Source organism: Indicator indicator, chromosome 19 (genome assembly GCF_027791375.1).
Source record: "Indicator indicator isolate 239-I01 chromosome 19, UM_Iind_1.1, whole genome shotgun sequence".
NCBI classification, from domain to species: domain Eukaryota; kingdom Metazoa; phylum Chordata; class Aves; order Piciformes; family Indicatoridae; genus Indicator; species Indicator indicator.
Window position 1 is genome coordinate 20,566,746 of NC_072028.1, and position 16,021 is coordinate 20,582,766.

The 16,021-nt window shown below is 62.8% G+C and overlaps 1 protein-coding gene across 1 annotated transcript; it reads right to left on the minus strand.

The window, feature by feature from the left end:
* Window positions 1-9: 9 nt before the first annotated feature.
* MTSS2 (MTSS I-BAR domain containing 2) lies at window positions 10-14,409 on the minus strand. The gene is made up of 15 exons (XM_054389664.1): window positions 14,341-14,409; window positions 10,390-10,451; window positions 10,205-10,278; window positions 7,398-7,482; window positions 7,178-7,269; window positions 6,993-7,067; window positions 6,742-6,750; window positions 5,655-5,812; window positions 5,449-5,556; window positions 5,256-5,353; window positions 4,128-4,332; window positions 3,370-3,444; window positions 2,435-2,641; window positions 2,157-2,322; window positions 10-782 (listed from the first exon to the last, which is right to left on the minus strand). Exons 1-15 carry the CDS (start codon window positions 14,407-14,409, stop codon window positions 10-12), a joined length of 2,256 nt encoding a protein of 751 aa, XP_054245639.1.
* Between the last annotated feature and the right edge of the window lie 1,612 nt (window positions 14,410-16,021).

Sequence of the window (16,021 nt, forward strand, 5' to 3'; positions counted from 1 at the left end):
AGGGCATCATCACGATATCCGCGGGGCCGACCTGTCGTTGGTGACGGTCCTGCGCAGGCGGACCCCGCGCCGGATGGCCACCAGCATGTCTTCGGCAGGGGGGTCCATGGAGGCCGCCGGCGGGGGCGCGGGGGTCTCCTCGGTGGGGCCGGCCCCCGCCAGGGTCGTGGGGAAGGGGAACTGCCCTTCGCCCAAGGCGTGGGCGCCGGCCACCAGCTCGCCGATCTTCTCCACCAAGCTGTGCCGGTTGGCAGCCAGCTGTTGGTCCTCCTCTTCCTCGGCAGAGAGGTGCTGGCCGGCGCCGGGGTAGACGGAGATCTCCACGGCCCCGCCGCCCCAGGCGGTGTTAGGGAGGCTCAGCCGCTTGGGCGAAGCTTTGGCAAAATCCAGGGGGCCGGGCGAGGAGTCGTCGGCGTAGAAGACGCACTCCTCGCTGCCCACCCGCGTCGGGCCGGCGTAGCCGGGCGAGTCGGGCACCGTGGGGGTCTTCACGGGGACGATGGGGGGTCGGATGGGGATGGGGCCGGCGTTGGAGAGGGTCCGGCGGACTGAGGGCTTGGTGGAGGGCGTGCGGCGGATGGTGGCCACCCCCGGGGTGGTGCCGGCCGGGAGGTTGGTGCCGGTGGGCAGGCCGGCGGTGGAGGCGGGGCGCTTGGTCTGGATCATGCGCCGGTAGTTCTGGGCGATGTTGCTGTTGCGGGGGATGGTGGAGGACTTGTCGAAGTCGCTCTGCGGCTCGCACTCCACGTCGCCGTTCACCGAGTAGCAGTCGTAGTCGGAGCCTGAGGGAAGGGAGGGACGGGGCGGCAGGGTCAGGGGGCAGGGTAGGTGGCCCAGCTGGCGCTGCCGAGCTCAACTGCCGCCCCCACAATGCAGTCACAGCCAGTCCCAGGGAATGTCACTGCAGTGTGATCACAACCATGCTCGGCCACCACCCTGGCAACACAGTCCCAAGCACTGCTGGCACAAGGTGCTCACCACCAAGCCCAACCATCACCATCAGAAGGCAGCCACAAGCAAACCAAACCATCATGAGGTAACCACAAGCAAACCCAACCATCACCATCAGGAGGCAACCCAAGCAAACCAAACCATCACCATCAGGAGGCAACCACAATTAAATCCAAGCATTACCATCAAGAGGCAGCCACAATTAAATCCAATCATCACCACTGGAGGACAACCATACCCCAGCTCAACCAGCACCATCAGAGGGCAACTACAACCACTTCAACCATCACACTGAGGTGACAATCAACCCACATGACCACAACCAGCCATGAGCCTCACAACTGACCTGAACCATCACCACCCTCACCCTGCTGTAGTCAAACCCAGCCCTCCACCACCACAACCACCACTCTCACAACAGGATCAGAGCCAAACTCCACCTGCTGCACAGTGGACCTCCTGCCTCCCAGGGACACACACAGTCTTTGTCCCACCAGCCCCCATGCAATGTGACCACAGCCTGGTGCTACTGACACCCAGTGCCCCAAGGCCACCAAAGCTTCTGCTGTCCCTTTGCCCTCTCTGAGTGCCCACTGTTCATAGATTTGTAGAATGGGTTGGGTTGGAAGGGACCTTCAAGCTCATCCAGTTCCAACCCCCTGCCATGGGCAGGGACACTTCACACCAGTCCAGGCTGCTCAAGGCCTCATCCAACCTTTTGTCTCCTTAGCAAGGGGGTTGGACTGGATGACCTTGAAAGGTCCCTTCCAACCCAAATTACAGATTCATAGAATCCTAGAATAGGTTGGAAGGGACCTTCAAGATCCTCCAGTTCCAACCCCATTGCCATGGGCAGGGACACCTCCCACCAGCCCAGCTTGCTAAGGGTACCATCCAGCCTGGCCTACAACACCTCCAGGGCAGCCACAGCCTCCCTGGGCAACCTGTGCCAGTGTCTTCCCCACCCTCACTGCCAACAAATTCTTCCTCATCTCCAGCCTCAATCTTCCCTCTTCCATCTCAAAGCCATTTCCTCCCCTCCTGTCACTACAAAGGACCCCAAATTCTTCTCCTTTCTGTTCTCTAACCTTCCCCACCACAATCATCCTCCATGCACCTCGTAGATGTTCTCCAAGGACTAACAAAGCTCTCTGAGCTCTCCTCACTGCCAACCTCCCTTTTGGTGGCCATGGCAGGGTGGGTACCTTGGGAAGGGATGGTGTCCTCGGAGCAGGAGGGGGTGGTGGTCTGCGTGCTGTAGCCACTGGAATACTGCAGCGAGTCCCGGCTGCTCTTCTGGTGCTCCAAGCTCAACCCCCGCGTCAAGACCATGGCCAGGTCGCTGGCGGCGGGGGACACCTCCTCCCCATGCTGTGGGGGACAAGGGACCACCCATCAGCCATCCCTGGTTCCCCTCTTGGGAGGCTCCCCCCTCCTCCAAAAAGCTCGATCATCCCTGTGCCCACCCCTGCAGCGGCAGTACCTTGGCGGCGATGGTGGCCGGAGACATGCGGGGCCTGGGGGCGTCCTCAGCGCCGGTGCCGGGGTAGCCGGTGCCAGGGTAGGTGGTGCCCGGGTAGCCGGTGGAGGCTGAGCCCATCTCGGCTTCCCGCAGGTGCTCCACGCGGTCCTTGCGCCGCTGCAGGGTGGGCACCGTCGGCTGGTCGTAGGGGCTGGCCTTGGACCAGTCCTGCAAGGGCCAAGGCAGCGAAGGGGTGACGCTGGGGACCCCACCAGCCAGGGCAGGGTGGGTGAGGGCATGCAGCCACGCCCCATGAGCCCTTAGGGTGCATTGCCCCCTGGTGGGGTGGGGAGATCCAGGGGCTCAAGCCCAGGAGATGTGGTGGGACCCATACGTGAAATGCAACCCTGATGAGGTGGGGAACAGTGTCAAGGAAAGGAGGAGAGAGGAAGAGGAGAGGGCTGCTGCCAAAGCTTCATCTTCCCACCCATGTCCTGATGGTGGAGTGGAGAGGAGCAGCTGAGGGAGCTGGGGGTGTTTAGCCTGGAGAAGAGGAGGCTGAGGGGAGACCTCATTGCTCTCTACAACTTCCTGGAAGAAGGTTGGAGCCAGGCAGGGGTTGGTCTCCTCTCACATGCAGCAAGTGACAGGACAAAGGGAAAAGGCCTCAAGCTGCACCAGGGGAGGTTCAGGTTGGACATTAGGAAAAATCTCTTCCCAGGAAGAGTTCTCAGGCCCTGCCCCAGGCTGCCCAGGGATGTAGGTGCTGGAGTCACCATCCCTGGAAGGATTCAAGAGCTGCCTGGATGTGGTGCTGAGGGAAGGTGGTTCGGTGGCGGTGGCTCCGCAGCAGTGGTGGCATTGTGAGCTCTAGGGGTGAGTGGTTGGGACCTGGTGACCCCCTCAGGGTCTCCTCCAACCTCAGCAGCTCTCTGGTTCTGTGGGTGAGAACTAACCGAGGTGGGGGAGCTGCACTCGCTGACCGACTGGCAGGTTTCGGAGGCCTCCGAGGACGCTGAGCTGGAGGACTTCTGCTGTGCCAGGAGGCCAAGGGGTGAGCCAGAGAGGGAGAGAAGAGGCAGTCAGCAAGCACAGCCATGGCCCCCCGGGGTGCAGACCCAGACCCGCAGCCCACAGCAGCAGATGCAGGAAGGGTGAGCAGGATGCGACCCAGAGGTGGGGGGAGAAAGGCTGTGTGGAGCTGGCTGAGATGCTCAGCTCCAACCTGGCTGATCCCATTGGAGCCAAGAGGCATCCTGGGAAGCAAGGATGGTCCTTGCAGCCATGGGGACCCCAGTAAGCGTGGGCAGTGCCAGAGCAGCTTGGTGGCACGGCCAGCACGAGGGCTCAGCAGCCCCCAGGGGGTCCCAAAGCATCCTTGGCACTGAGAAGGATGCAGGGCGAAGGGGAAGCTTTGCTCCATGCTGAGTCTCAAGGAGCTGGTGCAAAGTGGGTATTATGGGCTTGGGAAACACCCTGTTCCCCATCTCTGGGTTGGGTGGGGTTGGGGGCACAGATGGGGTTTCTCTGCAGCAGGGTTGGCATCCCCAGCACAGCTGGAAACACCTCAGGGGGCCGGGTCCCATCCACGTCTACACCAGCCCCATTCTACAGACAGGCGAAGGGGAAACCGAGGCAGGGCAGCAGGGGGGGGTTGGGATTGGCTTATTGGCACCTGCCCTCCCCTTCCCCCCCACCCCACGCTGCTCCATACCTGGCTGGTGATGTCGGAGGGCATGGGGGAAGGCGGTTTGGAGTAGGCAGCGTCCTGGGAGATGAAGCCGGAGTCGTGGGAGGAGACGCTGGAGAGGCGAGCGGCCGGGGGCTGCGCCAGGCTGCGGTAGCGATAGGTGGAACTGGGTGAGCAGCTCTGAGCCCCCCCGGGCCATGCCACGCCACCCTTGGCACTGCTAACGCTGCTGGCGGGGCACCGGTGGGGGGTGGGACGCACGCACGGGGGACGCGGCGGCCGGGAGGAGGACAGAGGAAGGAAAAACAAACAAACAAACAAACAAACAAAAGAAGAGTTTAAGGAAGAGGCTCGGAGCCCTGCCCCGCAGCTCAGCCCTAGGAGGGGGGAGGGAGGGACTGAGATGCTCCTGGGGTGGCCCTGCACCCGTCTGGGATCACACAGGGAGGGGGCAGGGGACGTGCTGGGTGGGGTACATGGTAAAGGTGGCATGCGTGTCCCCAGGACCCCTCGCAGTATCCCCAAAAACCTGGAGGCACTTTTCCTTGCCCCAGAGGTCTGCCAGACCCTGCCCCAGAGATCCCACCAGACCCTGCTCCATAGATCCACCAGACCTTGCTCCATAGGTCCCACCAGACCCTGCCCCATAGGTCCCACCAGACCCTGCTCCAGAGGTCCCACCAGACCCTGCTCCATAAATCCCACCAGACCCTTGCCCCATAGGTCCCACAAGACCCTTCCCCATAGCTCCACCAGACCCTGCCCCAGAGGTCCACCAGACCCTGCCTCATAGGTCCACCAGACCCTGCCCCAGAGGTCCCACCAGACCCTGCTCCATAGATCCCACCAGACCTTGCTCCTTAGGTCCCACCAGACCCTGCCCCATAGATCCCACCAAACCCTGCTCCATAGATCCCACCAGACCCTGCACACTCTACAGCAGGTTGCTCACAGCCACCTCCAGCCTGGCTGCAAAAACCTCCACAGGGCTGGCCAGCAGTTTGGCATCTGGACATGTGGAGGTGGCCACGCACCTCGTGAGCACACCCAAGGGCTGCACCACCCCCACCCCCACCCCAGGGTTACCAGAGGGGTCTGGGGGTTGGATTTCCCCATGTGGAGCCCTCCCCAGTGGGGGGAGGAGGAGCATACCTGCACATGCTGGACTTGCGGGAGCTGGAGCTGCTGGGTGAGGACGGGGGGGTCTGGTAGGACCAGCTATAGTCAGAGCCCTTCAGGTCCTTGATCACCTGCAGGAAGGATGGGGGTGGGTTAAGCTCTCCAAAAGTTTTAACCCCCCCTCCCCCACTCCTTAACCCCCTCCCCGTGGCGCTCCCCCACTCACCTGCTCGCTGGCAGGGGGCAGCTTGTGGGGCTCAGCCGTCAGGACCACCAAGTCCTCGATGATGCCCTGCAGGTGGGTGATCTCGCCCAGCATGGTGAGCTCCCCGTTCTGCCACAAGGGGGAACCATCAGCACCCCAGCAGGCCACCAGCAATACCCCCTCCCCGCCCCTACCCCCGCCCCATCTCCCCTCCCCCGTGCGCTCACCACCACGGGCTGCAGGAAGGTGATGAAGGTGCAGAAGCGACCCCGCTCCTCGATGAGGGCCTTGCGGACCGCCTGCTTCTCCGTCTCCTCCAGCAGTAGGTACATGTCATTGACGTCCTGCAGAGCGTTGTCCAGCTGGGGCTGCAGGTCTCCCTTCCCTGTGAGAGCAGAGTGGGGGGGAGTGGTGTAGGGGCATACCGTCAGTGACAGGCTCCCCCTCCCCCCCCCAACAAACACACCCCCTCCCCAAATCTGCAGGGGGACATAGGATCACAGAATTGTCAGGGTTGGAAGGGAGCTCAAGGCTCAGCCAGTCCCAACCCCCCTGCCATGGGCAGGGACACCTCACACCACAGCAGGTTGCTCACAGCCACCTCCAGCCTGGCTGCAGAAACCTCCAGGCAGGAGGCTTCCACCACCACCTCCCTGGGCAACCTCTGCCAGGCTCTCACCACCCTCCTGGGCAAGAATTTCTTCTAACATCCAGTCTGAATCTCCCCATTTCTAGTTTTGCTCCATCCCCCCCACTCCTATCACTCCCTGACACCCTCCAAAGTCCCTCCCCAGCTTCCTTGGAGCCCCCTTCAGATCCTGCAAGGCCACCAGAAGGTCTCCTGGGAGCCTTCTCCTCTCCAGCCTGCACAACCCCAACTCTCTCAGTCTGTCCTCAGAGCAGAGCAGCTCCAGCCCTCTGCTCCTCCTCCTGGCCCTTCTCTAGACACCTCACAGCCAAGCCAAGGCCACCCATCCTCTCTGGCTGGGAGGCATCACCCCCACATCCCAAGTGGGTGCCCCCTCCACGTCCCAGGAGGGTCTGGGAGCACCCTCACCTCATGGCAGCCCCGGTTTGGGGTGGCAGGGGGGGGGTTGCCCACCACCCCAACCCCCAGGACGTGGGGTGTAAGCTAAGCTAAAAGCAGGGTAAGGCGGTGGGGGGGCACAGGAAGCAGATGACAGACAGACAGGCAGACAGACAGACAGAGGCAGCCCCAGCCCCGGGGGAGGTGTGGGGTGGGTGTAGCAGATGAGGAAGCAAAGAGGGTGTTCAGGGATGGGAGGGTGGGGAGGGGGCCAGCAGTTCACTTACCAAGCAGCTCTACAGGAAGGATGTGGAGGGGAGGGCAGAGAGAAGGAGACAGAGAAAACGTGTGAAAAGAGGGCTGAGGGCCGGGGGGCACACCCCACCTCCCTGCCACCCCTCCAGGGCCATGCCAGCACCCTGCTTGCTGCAGGGGAGGGCAACGAGACACCCCCTGTGGTACCCACCATCCCCAGGGTGCCCCACAGCTGGCAGGGGTACCCCCTTTGCCCCCCTCCCTCAGGAGACCCCTCCCTCACCTTTCCGAGCTTTTTTCTGGAGCTTGAGGGTGTCGGAGGATTTCTTCTTGATCTCGTGGCGAGCTCGTTTGTACTCTGGGGGGGTGGGACACAGAAGTGCTGTCAGATGGGACCCCCTCCCCTCCCACCATCATCCAGCACACCTGCACCCCCCTGAGCACAGATTCCTCCCATCCCAGCCCTACCTTTTGCATGGTCCTTGTCCAGCTGGTTGGCAGTTTTCTTCCAATCCTCAATCCTGTCCTGTAAAGGGTTGATCAGGCTCTCCATGAGGGCACTGGAGCAGGGGAGAGAGGGCATGGGAGAATGTTGGAGACAAGAAGGGGAGATCAACTGTGCCCCCCTTCCCTCCTCACCCCCCCAGCCTGGCCAGCTCATGTCCCTGCTGGCCCTTTGGCTGCTTACTTGGTGAACTGCCGGAGCTTGGCCTCGATGCTGCGGTGCCGCATGCACATGCGGGTCAGAGCCGAGCCAATGTCCCTTGTGGCACCTGGATGGGGGGCAAAACGCTGCCTAGGGGCACCCCCACACCGGTGCCAGTCCCAGTTTGTCTCCTGGGGACACTTTGGGTTGGGGATTGACTTCCTTCCCCAGCCCCCCAGCCCCAATTAATTAGCATCACTGACTAATAAATAAAGCACTAAATGTCCCTTCCCGCAGCTTTGGAATTGGAAACTTGCTCCCAGGATCTCCCAGTTTGTCTCCAGTTCAGCACTGGGGGAGCCAGAGGAGGGAGTGAGGTCCAGTTCACACTGGGGGAGCCAGAGGAGGGAAGGAGTGAGGTCCAGTTCAGCACTGGGGGAGCCAGAGGAGGGAGGGAGTGAGGTCCAGTTCAGCACTGGGGTGTCAGAGGAGGGAGGGAGTGAGGTCCAGTTCGGCACTGGGGTGTCAGAGGAGGGAGGGAGTGAGGTCCAGTTCGGCACTGGGGTGTCAGAGGAGGGAGGGAGTGAGGTCCAGTTCGGCACTGGGGTGTCAGAGGAGGGAAGCAGTGAGGTCCAGTTCAGCACTGGGGTGTCAGAGGAGGGAAGCAGTGAGGTCCAGTTCAGCACTGGGGTGTCAGAGGAGGGAGGGAGTGAGGTCCAGTTCAGCACTGGGGTGTCAGAGGAGGGAGGGAGTGAGGTCCAGTTCAGCACTGGGGTGTCAGAGGAGGGAAGGAGTGAGGTCCAGTTCGGCACTGGGGGAGCCAGAGGAGGGAGGGAGTGAGGTCCAGTTCGGCACTGGGGTGTCAGAGGAGGGAAGCAGTGAGGTCCAGTTCAGCACTGGGGTGTCAGAGGAGGGAGGGAGTGAGGTCCAGTTCAGCACTGGGGTGTCAGAGGAGGGAAGCAGTGAGGTCCAGTTCAGCACTGGGGTGTCAGAGGAGGGAAGGAGTGAGGTCCAGTTCAGCACTGGGGTGTCAGAGGAGGGAAGCAGTGAGGTCCAGTTCGGCACTGGGGTGTCAGAGGAGGGAAGGAGTGAGGTCCAGTTCAGCACTGGGGTGTCAGAGGAGGGAAGCAGTGAGGTCCAGTTCAGCACTGGGGTGTCAGAGGAGGGAGGGAGTGAGGTCCAGTTCAGCACTGGGGTGTCAGAGGAGGGAAGCAGTGAGGTCCAGTTCAGCACTGGGGTGTCAGAGGAGGGAAGCAGTGAGGTCCAGTTCAGCACTGGGGTGTCAGAGGAGGGAAGCAGTGAGGTCCAGTTCGGCACTGGGGTGTCAGAGGAGGGAAGCAGTGAGGTCCAGTTCAGCACTGGGGTGTCAGAGGAGGGAAGCAGTGAGGTCCAGTTCGGCACTGGGGTGTCAGAGGAGGGAGGGAGTGAGCTGCTATGCAGCCAAGCCCGGGCCTGGACCAAGAAACCAGCGGACCAGGAACAAATGGCTCCGGGATCAGCATCCCTCCCTGGCACGGTGCCAGGCAGCTGGCAGCGTCCCTCACCTCCGGGTCCGATTGATCCCGAGGAGGATCTCGGCCCGCAGCAGGAAGCAGGAGCATCCCTGCTCGGCTGTTAACTCTGGAACCTAAGGATGGCCACACGGCGGCAGTGCTGCTGGCGAATCCCAGGGAAAGCCTCAATCCCAACTCCCTGGCCGCAGGCTAAGGAGGGATTTTTCTGTCTTCCTCACCCCTCCCGAGACACCTCCCACCCTGCACAGGAGTTTAGGGCACACCCCCCCCCCCCCCACACACACACACTCCCGCCCCTCCCCAAAGCCTTGTGGAAAGTGGGAAGCCCATGGGCCGAGGGTCTTCTCCAGGGCTGGGGTGTTCTCCTAATCCTTTTATCCCGGCTCCTGCTGTTCCTAATCCGCTTCCCGGCGTGCTCACGTGCTGCGTGCCAGACCGGCAGCCACCCCCACACCATGTCCTGCCTCAGTTTCCCCACGCTGCCACTCTGCTCTCCACACCCCCGCCCCGTCCAAAGCAGCAGGGATGTCCAGGGGTGTCCCACGGTGCTGGTCACCAGCTGTCCCCTCCCTGTCTGCCTGTCCCCTTCTCATTCACTGCCAGGCCTGCAGCTGGGGGAGCCCTAATCCCCCACCCAGTGCAGTGGGCCAGTGGGTTTGGAGGCAAAGCTGATCCCAGCTCAAGCTGCTGCCTCCTTCTCCTCCTCATCCTCCTCCTCCTCCCCAGGCAGCTCCAGATGGCCTGGATGCCGGCAGTCTGCAGCCCAGCCTGGGACCATCTGCTTGGCAGAAGCTGAGCGGTAGGAAGCGGCTCCTTGCCACCAGTGGGCACCTGGAGAGGATCCAGGGGTCCAAGCTTCCACCCCCCCTCCCACAGCAGCATGGAGGGGACCCCACCTGCACCTTCAGCTTTTGGTGGCACTTCCACAGAGGGTTGGGCTTTGTCCCCAGATAGGCTGAGCGTGGGGTCCTGCATCTCCCTCCGGCTCAATGCCCTGCCCCAGGGAGCCTTGGATCCCCCCAGCTCCTCCTCCTCAACACACCCTGGGTGCTCCCCATCGAGGTGATCACCCAAAGCCTCCCCACAAGCCAAGCAGCCCCAGCAGAAGGTGCTCCACGGGCAGGGAGGAGCAGCACCCCTGTGGCACCCAACCCCCAGCCTCAGCTGCACCTCTTTCCCAACCCTGCTTCCCAGGGGATGCTCCACCTCGGGTGGAGACACTGTGGACATGTCTCCACTGTGGACATGTCTCCACCTCACCTGTGTGGGCAAGGGGACACCCCCACAGGGGATGCTTGTCACTTGCTTCCCTGCCCAGCCAGGGCAGGATCCTACCTCGGGTGTTGGTGGCCATGTCGGCCACTTTCTGGAAGGCATCCAGGAAGGCAACTGCGGCCAGCACCGTGGTCCTGGGGTGGAGAGAGCGAGGAGGGAGCTCAGCAGGTGCTGGGCACCCTGGGGATGCACCCATGGGGACCTCTGTGTGTCCCCCCTGCCCCCCCAGCATGGCCACCACTCACCTGAGCTGGGAGTGCAGCTTGGTGGCCTTCGAGTTGAAATCCTCCCAGATGGGGTAGGAGCTCTGCAAGGAGGGAAGGGGACAGTAAGAGCTGGAGCCCCCTCAACCCTCTGCACCCCTTTCCTGGGCAGGATAAATCCCTCCACGACCCTCAGTGGTCATGTGTGGCTTCTCTGATGGCTTACAAAGGTTGAGCACAAGCCCTCTCCCCTCCTGGGTTTTTCTCTTTCTCTTCTGGCTGTGCAACCTTGGAGACCTCACGGAGACCTCAGGAATTTGGAAGAATCTCTTCCTCAGAAGCGAGAAGGCAGCTTAAGGGTTTGGAAATTTGAGGGGAGGAAAGGAGATGATGCCCAGGCAAGATCTGAGACCCTGGCCAGCAGCAGGGCAGAGCTCTCCAGTACTGTGGCCTCCTCCAAAGCAGTGATGGCCAAAGCCACCACCATGGAGAGCTCAACCCTGCAGGGTCACCCCAGTCCCCAGGTCCCCTGAGTCCTTGAGGTCTGATAGGGCAGGAGGGGAGCTCTGGGGTCCTCACAGCCCTCAATGGGGCAGTTGTGTGGGGACAGGGACAGGTCACAGGTGCTGGGGAGGCCATGCCAGTGCTATCCTGGTGAGGTCACCCCAGGGACATCCTGGCCAGGCCATCCTGGTGCCATTCCACTGAGGCCATCCCAGCAAGTCTTCTCTGAGTGCCCTTGTGGCGAGGTGATCCCAGTGCTGTGCCAGTGCCACCATCCCAACGAGGTCATCCTAGGGCTGTCTCAGTGCCACCATCCCAGCAAGGCCATCCCAGAGCTGTCCTGGTGCCACCATGGCTGTGAGGCCATCTCAGCGCTGTCCCAGTGAGGTCAGTCCTGGCAAGTCCCAGCGGTGTCTTGGAGATGCCAGTCCCAGTAAGACCATCCTGGTGCCATCCCAGTGAGGCCAGTCCCAGTAATGCCAGCTCCAGTGCCATCCCAGTGAGGCCAGTCATGATGCCATCCCAACAAGGCTAATCCCAGTGCCACCATCCCAGCAAGTCGTCCTTGAGGTGAGGTTAATCCTGGTGCTGTCTTGGCAAGGCCATCCCAGTGCCAGCTTGGCACGGCGAGTCCAGATGCCACCATCCTGGCAAGGCCATCCTGCTGCCATCCCAGCGAGGCCAGTCCCAGTGCCACCATCCTGGGCAGGCTATGCAGGTGCCATCCCAGCAAAGCCATCCCAAAGAATCCAGTCCTGGTGCCACCATCCTGGTGAGGCTGCTCTCGTTTTGCCATCCCGGTGAGGTCATCCTGCTGCCATTCCAGCAAAGCTCCATCCCAGAGAGTCCAGTCCTGGTGCCACTATTCTGCTGAGGCCACCCTGGTGCCACCATCTGATGGCAATGCTGAGGGCCTGCAGACTCCCCTGAGGTGGCCCCTGGGACGTGGGCACCGGAGCTGGCCTTGCAGGACGTAGGGTGACCACACATCTCCACAAGCCCAGCTTGGTGGCACCTCTGGGCATGGGGGGTGGGGGGGAGCGTGCACTGAGGTGACACAGTTGGGGGGAACCACAAAAAGCCCCAATTTCCTCCTGAGTCAGCAAATAAGGGGGTTTGTGATGCCAAACACAAACTGATGTGTTTGGCACTGGTGGCAGCACCTTGGCACAAGTCCTCTGAGTCCCACTGCCACCCTCCCAGGCTCACTGTCCCTTGGTCCCACCAGGCAGGATGCGCAGAGGATCCCTCCCCTGCCAAAGGAGGGGACAGGTTGTGATGCCCCAAGCCCCCTTGTGGTGCCAGGCAGGAGGAGGATGGGGATGAGGACAGCAGGGACAAGGACATGCCAAGGTCACCCAGGGACGCTGAACACGCTGGAGGACAGGCAGGAGGAATGAAGCTGGCCTGGGGACATCACCACCAGCTTGAGGACATCACCAGCTTGGGGACAGGCTTCACTGCCTGACTCCTCCCCTGCCCAAGCCCGGGGGGGTGCCAAAATGCCACCTGCCAACGAAATAAGTTCCCTTTGCTCTCGTGTCCAGTGTAGAGGTGCCAGCCGTGGGACCCTGGGCACATTGTGGCTGTTGAAGGGGGCAGCTCCTGGGACAGGAGGGCATTTTTAACCCATCTTCCCCATGCCAGGACACCCATGTGGCTGGGAGATGGGCACGGGGATGGGGACAGGGGCACCTTTAAGGGCCACCCATGCAGGGCTGGGGCTATGCAGGGTACCAGCTGAGCGTGGCAGGGCTTTTATATTTTCCTTCTGTTTTGTTCCTTTTTGCCTCATCTTTCCCACTCATGGCAGGAAAATGAAGCCAGTCTGCTTTCCTTGGTGGCCTGATGCCACAGCCAGGGGCTGCCAGTCCCAGCATGGTCCCAACAGCTTCATCTCAGCGGGAGAAATGGGGAAACTGAGGAAACTTGGCTGCCCAAGGGGGCAACCTGGAGGGGGTGGCTGTGTTGAAGGTGTTTGGTGAGGGCTGGGATGCCCAGCACCCTGCCCTGGCACCCACCATCCTGGGGAGAAATGGGATTTTCTCCCTTCAAGGGCTGTTTTATCCCCCCCCCCCCCCTATCCTGGAGCTGGAGGCCAGTCAGAGGAGCCACCACCACCACCACCACCACCCCTTGAAGGGGTTAATCTTCTTTTCAGCAAAGCTTTTATTTTTTATTCCCCCCCCCCCCCTTCCCCTGCTTTGGCAATGACAGCATTGTCTGGACTGGGCTGCAGCACGGAGAGAGGAAGAGGAGGAGGAGGAGGAGGAAGAGAGCTTTTGCCTCCCCAAAACCGACTGGGGCTAAACCCCAACGCTGGAGCCTGCAGTGGGAATTTCCTCCCTCCCCTTCCCCCCCTTATCCCGGAGCTGAAGGAACACGGCTGGGTCCCCTCCCCCCCAGGCCACAGCCGTCATCCCCCCCTCTCTCCCCCCAACCCCCCAGCAGCTTCTCTTTATTTTTTTGGAAATGGAAACAAACAAAAAAAGGCTTTTTTTGGAAGCATCCTGCTCCCAGGGAGGGTGGAGGCGCTGTCCCCTCCCCGCCCTGGGGAACGGGAGCGAGGAGCCAGGGGGGGAACCTTTTTGTTCCGGTGGTGCCAGTCCCAGTGGGGCCAGCAGAGATCCCAAGGTGGGAGAGGAAGGTGGGGAAGGGGGAGGGAGGGCAACGCCATGCCTGAACCGGGAGGTGATGCCCGATATGGGGCAGCGACGCTGGCCTCTGATAGCCGACATGGGGCTACAGTAGCCGGGGATGGATACCGGGCTGAGATACCCACCACGGGGGCCAGTGCCCAGTGCCAGGCTCCAGCCCCGCGAGCCAGCGTGGGGCTCGGATACCCCAGGATGGGTACAGCGCTGCTAGGAGGCTGCCATACCCAGCGATGGACGCTGGGCTGGTGTGGGGCTGTGATCTCCAGCACAGGGTCTGATGCCCACCGCAGAGCCCTGATGCCCAGCGCGGGGCTGATGATGTGAGGCTCTGGCACCCAGTGCCAGGCTCTGATGCTCGCTGTGGGTTCTCTGATAGCTGGTAGTGGAGAATGGGGCTGGGTGTGGGGCTGCCGTCCCCGGCATGGGGCTGCAAACCCCAGGGACGGCTATGGGCTGCGATCCTCGGCGTGCGCTCTGATGCCCAAAATGGTGCCCCAGTGCCCAACACGGGGCCGATGTGGGTCTCCAGGACCCAGTGCCAGGCTCCGACACTCACAGTGGGGCCCCGACTCCCACCCGCGGGGCTGCTGCGAGGCTGAGATCTCCACCCGGGGGACCTCGATCCGCCGCTCGGGGCTGATGCGGAGCCTCGGGACCGGGTACCCACCGGTCCGTGCCCGCAGCGGGAGCTTCCCGGGAAGGCGGAGACGAGGAGGGAACGGGGGGGGGGATGGGGGGTGGTGGGAATCGCTGTCACGACAGCAGAACCGAGCTGGTTGGGCTGGGAGTAGCGGGGTGGTGGTGGTGGTGGTGGTGGGGTGTTGGTTCCTACCTTCATATCGTTGATGATGGCTTGGAAGAGGCCGCCGAGGGCTCCGCACTCCTTCTCCGCCGTCTCCATCGCGGTGCTGCGGCAGCCCGGGGCGGGCGGCGCCGCCGGGGGAGGCCGCCGGGTCCGGCCAGGCTCAGCGGCGGGGGGGACACAGCGGGCGGGGCGCGGCGCGGAGCATCGCCACTCCTCACCCCCCCCTTTTCCTTCACCGGGGATGGGCTGCTGCTGGCGGGTGTAGTGACGGGGGGGGGGAAGGGGGGAAAGGGGAGGTTAACCGACCCGCCGCCCCCCGCCCTGGGCCGCCGCGGTGCGAGGAGGAACCGGGGAGCAGAGCCGGGAGCCGAACGGAGAGCGGCGGCGGCCCCGGGGCGGCGGCGGCAGGAGCGGGGGCGGAGCGGGGCGGGGGCTGCGCGGCACATGCGCCGCCCGCCGTGGGGAGGGGATGGGGTGGGATGGGAGGGAGGAGGTGTGGGGATGCCGGGGAGGGGGCTGGGGAGGGGGGAAGCCCGGGGAATGCTCGAAGGAAGGGGGGCGGGGAGAAGAGGGGACACCCCCGGGGTGCGCGGGGATATCGGACGGTGGGGTCGGGGGTACACCGGGAGGTGGATGGGAGCTGGGCGGGGGGGGGGGCGGTGTCGGGGAGAAGCTCTAGGAACCCCAGGGGGTCAGTGGTGGGAGCCTCAAGGATGCAGGTCTAGGAGCCCCAGGGATGCAGGTATGAGCTCCAGGGGTACAGCTCTAGGAACCCCAAGGATGCAGGTCCACAGAGCCCAGAGGTGCAGTTCCAGGAGCCCCAGGGATGCAGGTCTGTGAGCTTCGGGGGTGCAGCTCTAGGAGCCTCAAGGATGCAGGTCCAGGGACCCCAGGGAGGCAGTTCCAGGAGCCCCAGGGATGCAGTGCAGTAACCCCTAAGGGATGCTTTGGGATGCTGGAACTGAGATGCAGTCCCACTGGACTGCCAGGGATTTGCTCCCAGTGCAGCATCGCAGCAGTGATGCTCTCAGGGTGTTGGGTGGGGAGCCCCGGGGGGTGCTCAGGGATGCTGAGCCTGAGGTCAGCATTTGGGCCACTGAGGGGTGCTTGGGAGCTGCTCCAGAGTTCTGGAGGTGTGGGGGGATGCTACCCCTCCAGGCTAGGCTCTGTTCAGCCTCTGCCCAGGGGCTGTTTGACTCCCCAACTGCCCTCCTCACGCCGGGAAGAGACACGTCTAGGTGTGCTGCAGGCAACCACCTTGGTGCAGCCTGAAGTTCAGCACCCTCCGGGGGGATCATCCAGCAGATCTGAGACATCTTAGGCCACTCAATTTACTGGAGAGCCGTGGGAAAACTCCAGCAGACAAACCCTTCCCGAGGCCCCATCCTCATCCTCTTGGGAGCTGGGGCTGCTGGGCTGAGCCCTGAGAGAACCTCATTGCATCTCACGCTGAAATGATGCTCAGCTGGGGCTCAGGGCTCCCCAACCTGAGCTGTTTATTGCCCCCTCCAGCCAGAAAAGCAGCCCCGACTCCCGCCAGCCGTGTCCCCACGTTGCTCTGGCCAGCGCTGGTCAAGAGCCACCCATAAGGAAACGATTACGGCTGGGCTGCTCAGCCGGCTGGAATTTCTCCCCATAAACCTCCCCCCAGGACATGGAAAGAGGCCGTTCAGCAGCAGGGAGCCCGGCAGAAGCCAGGGGCAGAGCC